We start from the raw sequence: 3,412 nt of genomic DNA, 5'->3' as shown, positions 1-3,412 counted from the left end.
TGAAATTGAAAGATTAAGTATGCTTTTCATCTCATAAGAAGACCTTTATAGCTAAAAAAACTCAGGTATTATTATTACATAAGAACAGCAGATCAAGCCGGAGTCACAAACATTACAACCACATAGAAAGCAGAACACCAACATAAGTTTGGGTGCATTACACTCCAACACAGCGGGACAGTACACAGCCTATTATATTATAGCATGCCTTAAGTTTGTTTCTGCAAGGCCAAGGACTTTCCCCAAGAGGGCCTAGCCAAGATATCCTTGCTCCATGCGCTCACATGAGGGCGTTCATCGAACAACTTCTTCTCTTTAGTACCAAGCACGTAATGCAGGGTAGGCAAGTGATGGAGATCCGCCAAAGTGAAGGAATCACCAGCCAAATACTTGGACTTAGACAAACGAGCCTCGTAAACATCAAGGATCTTAACCAACTTAGCTTCGTTCTCTTCAACTACAGCATTGTCAGTTTGTAGGCCGAACATGCTCTTGTAAACAAGCTCCCAAGCGAGTTTACTGGCTACTGGATCAAATTGGTGAGCCTCGACTTCCATCCAAACAGCTAGGTCGGCCATTTCCTTTCCTTTGTTGTACACAAGAGGAGTTCCCTTGCCTTCATAGTTGTATGCTATGTATTTTGTAATGGCTCTTGACTCTGTTTCAAAAATGAACATTCATTGTCTGAACGTGAGAACAACTAAACAAAGCGACGCAATTCATGTTTGTTAAGGTATAGTGCCTTACCAAATAGCTTGACATCTCCATCCTCGAGAGCAGGTACTTGACCAAATGGCTGCAATTATACGATGTACAAACGAGTAAACCAAGTGTACTCTTCTACAGAACAAAGTCTAAACTATGAAGACTAATGGAAACCAAACACGGCTATTTCAACGATTTTGAATCCAATTTCATTAGCAATTGCGAATCATATTTCAATGATTGAGAACCAAACAAGTCTCCTCAAGCTTAGAATGATTATGCTTTTGCTTCAAATAATTCAGAATTTAAAGTAGTCTAGATGAAATTGGAGAATGTTTGTCAAACATGATTCTATTTGTAATTTCAAACTCACAATAATCTGTCACATAGTTTTATAAATTGAAGGCTATTATTTTTAAGGAAAATCAATCTAGAAGAATAAAATTCTAAAAGGTGGGGTATAATCAATTATTGATTATTCATCAATTGTAGTGGTGTATAATATAATAATGTACAAATTAATTATATAATCAGAGCACCACTTCTCCCATCACTTTCTGCACACGAGTAACGGTGTTTTCTCTTTACCAATTAATCAATTATAACCACTAATCAGTCTTTGGCAGAGATGTAACCACTACATCATCCTTTATCTTTTCAAATCTCTTTGAAAGATTTTGAACGTACAATAATTCAAAGTATGAAGAATAAAATAGTACATAAGGAGTACTTTAGGATAAAACTTTAATCACACATTTACATTCGCAACTAAAATTGCCAATATTACTCCCTTTGTTCTTTTAAGTGTTACATTTTCATGTTTCGAATACGAATAATATTACTTTGTCTATTGCTCCACTAATTTTTATAGTGAGTACTATTTTTCTTCTATATATTGCCCATTGATCCCATTTACATCTTATTATACGTAGTTAAACACGACTTGACTTAACCTCCTAAAAGTATAGTGTGAAACTGTTTTTAACAAAACAAAATACGGAGTAGAATATTAGAATGGTCAAATTAGGTGTCCAGGTCAAAGTTAAGACATCTAGTCAAGTCGTTGTCAAAACGTGTTAATTTTTTGTAACTCTAATCACATCAATTGCATGTGATTTTCTAAACCTTGTTTAGTTCACATTATTTTCCCACTTATTTTAGATAAGAAAACAAAATAAATTAATTTTTGATAAGGTTAATAAGTTTACTTATAATTAACAAATAACACCCCTTTATTACAACTAAAAATTAATGTTAGTAGTAATTCATTATTTAAGTAAGATGAGTAACATATTTTTTCCGTAATAATAAGTCTTGTGTAAGGCGGGTATACGGGCACTTTGAGAGTAACCTTAAGTATTTTTATAGTAACTTTAACCCCTTTAAGGATAACTTTTAACTTTTTGTTGGTTAGAATTTTATTTTAATGAGTAATTTCTTATAAATTCATTATTGCATATTATAAAAACTAATATGATTAATCTAATATGTTATAAGTTTTTTTGTTACATAAAATTTATTATTTGAAAAATAATAACTTTTGTAATACAAAGGATAAAATAATTTTAAGATAACTTTAACCCGTTTTAATACTTTACAATAATTTACGTACACCCGCCTTTTTTTTTTTTTTTTTGAGACTTTGTGCTTTAATAATAGTTGGAAGAATTATTATCCTCCTAATCTCTCTGTTGTAATTCCTATTTTAAAAAATATTCCACTTGATTTATTTAATTTTTTTTGTTAGGTATAAATCACCGACGTTAATTTATGCAGAATATAATACTATGTATGTAAATTCACACAGTCTAAATAAATCACTTAAAAACACAGAGGGAATAAAACTTAAGTTAATTAATAACAAATCAAAACAAAAAAATCATGGACTAAAGCATAATCAATAATATAACAATCACAAAACATTATTATATTAGCACCAACAAAAAAAAGATAATTATATCATATTTAACAATAATAGACGTAACAACCGGTTCCAAAACAAAAAAAAATTATTATTTTTAAAAAGTAATTCAATTCATTAATACAAAAGAGATCGGGTTCAACAAAAACTTACGTTAAGGGAGATAAAAGGCTCTTGTTTATGAGCACCAGATTTCATATCGACGGTAACAAATTCGAAATCGAGATCCTTCTCATGAGCCGCTGCCACGACACGAAGGGTGGCGGTGGACATAGGGCTTCCATGAATCTTAATTCCCATGTCTAATACTAGAAGCAAGTATTTGCTATGTCTTAATTTTTGTAAGATTAAAATTTGAGAAGAAAAGCTTTGTTTGTTTCGCCGATGAAAAATGTGTAATAACAAATAGAATATTTATAGTTGGAGTTATGAGTGTCTAGAAGTCTCCACGTAACGTTTATTTCCTTTGTTTGTGTTATTTTTTGTCTTCTTGTTTTTTTTTTCTATATTTTAAAACATGTTCCACTATGGTTTACTTAGACTTTCTAGCGGCGTCTTACGACTATAATGACGTACGAACGGTACGAAATTTAAATCTCTTCGGGTTGGTAATAAAGATAACAAATACTCACTTTCTTCGTTTTTTAATTATTGTACCTATTATCTTTTAGGTAAGTTTCACAAATATTGCACTGTATTTATTTAAGGAAATAAAATATCTCAGTTTATATTGTAAATACTCAATATATTCTTATTTTAACACTTGATTCTTTAATTTATACTTAC

At 30.9% G+C, this 3,412-nt stretch overlaps 1 protein-coding gene across 1 annotated transcript; it reads right to left on the bottom strand.

Annotated features, from left to right (window-relative positions):
• On the bottom strand, positions 1-3,042 carry LOC110739265 (glutathione S-transferase-like). Its single transcript, XM_021919731.1, has 3 exons — positions 2,780-3,042; positions 748-796; positions 1-658 (listed from the first exon to the last, which is right to left on the bottom strand). Exons 1-3 carry the CDS (start codon positions 2,924-2,926, stop codon positions 210-212), a joined length of 645 nt encoding a protein of 214 aa, XP_021775423.1. The 5' UTR covers positions 2,927-3,042; the 3' UTR covers positions 1-209.
• Positions 3,043-3,412: the final 370 nt, after the last annotated feature.

This window comes from Chenopodium quinoa, unplaced genomic scaffold (genome assembly GCF_001683475.1).
Source record: "Chenopodium quinoa cultivar QQ74 unplaced genomic scaffold, ASM168347v1, whole genome shotgun sequence".
Taxonomy (NCBI): domain Eukaryota; kingdom Viridiplantae; phylum Streptophyta; class Magnoliopsida; order Caryophyllales; family Amaranthaceae; genus Chenopodium; species Chenopodium quinoa.
The sequence above is the reverse complement of the archived record's forward strand: the minus strand, read 5'-3'. Positions and strand labels throughout refer to the sequence as shown.

Bases quoted from the DNA above. Each gene is read 5' to 3' on its own strand.
- LOC110739265 (XM_021919731.1), bottom strand. From the start codon at position 2,926: ATGGGAATTAAGATTCATGGAAGCCCTATGTCCACCGCCACCCTTCGT. The intron at 797-2,779 runs GTAAGTTTTTGT...GTATAATTGCAG, and splicing joins AGCCTTTTATCTCCCTTAAC to CCATTTGGTCAAGTACCTGC. The intron at 659-747 runs GTAAGGCACTAT...TTTTTGAAACAG, and splicing joins TGGAGATGTCAAGCTATTTG to AGTCAAGAGCCATTACAAAA.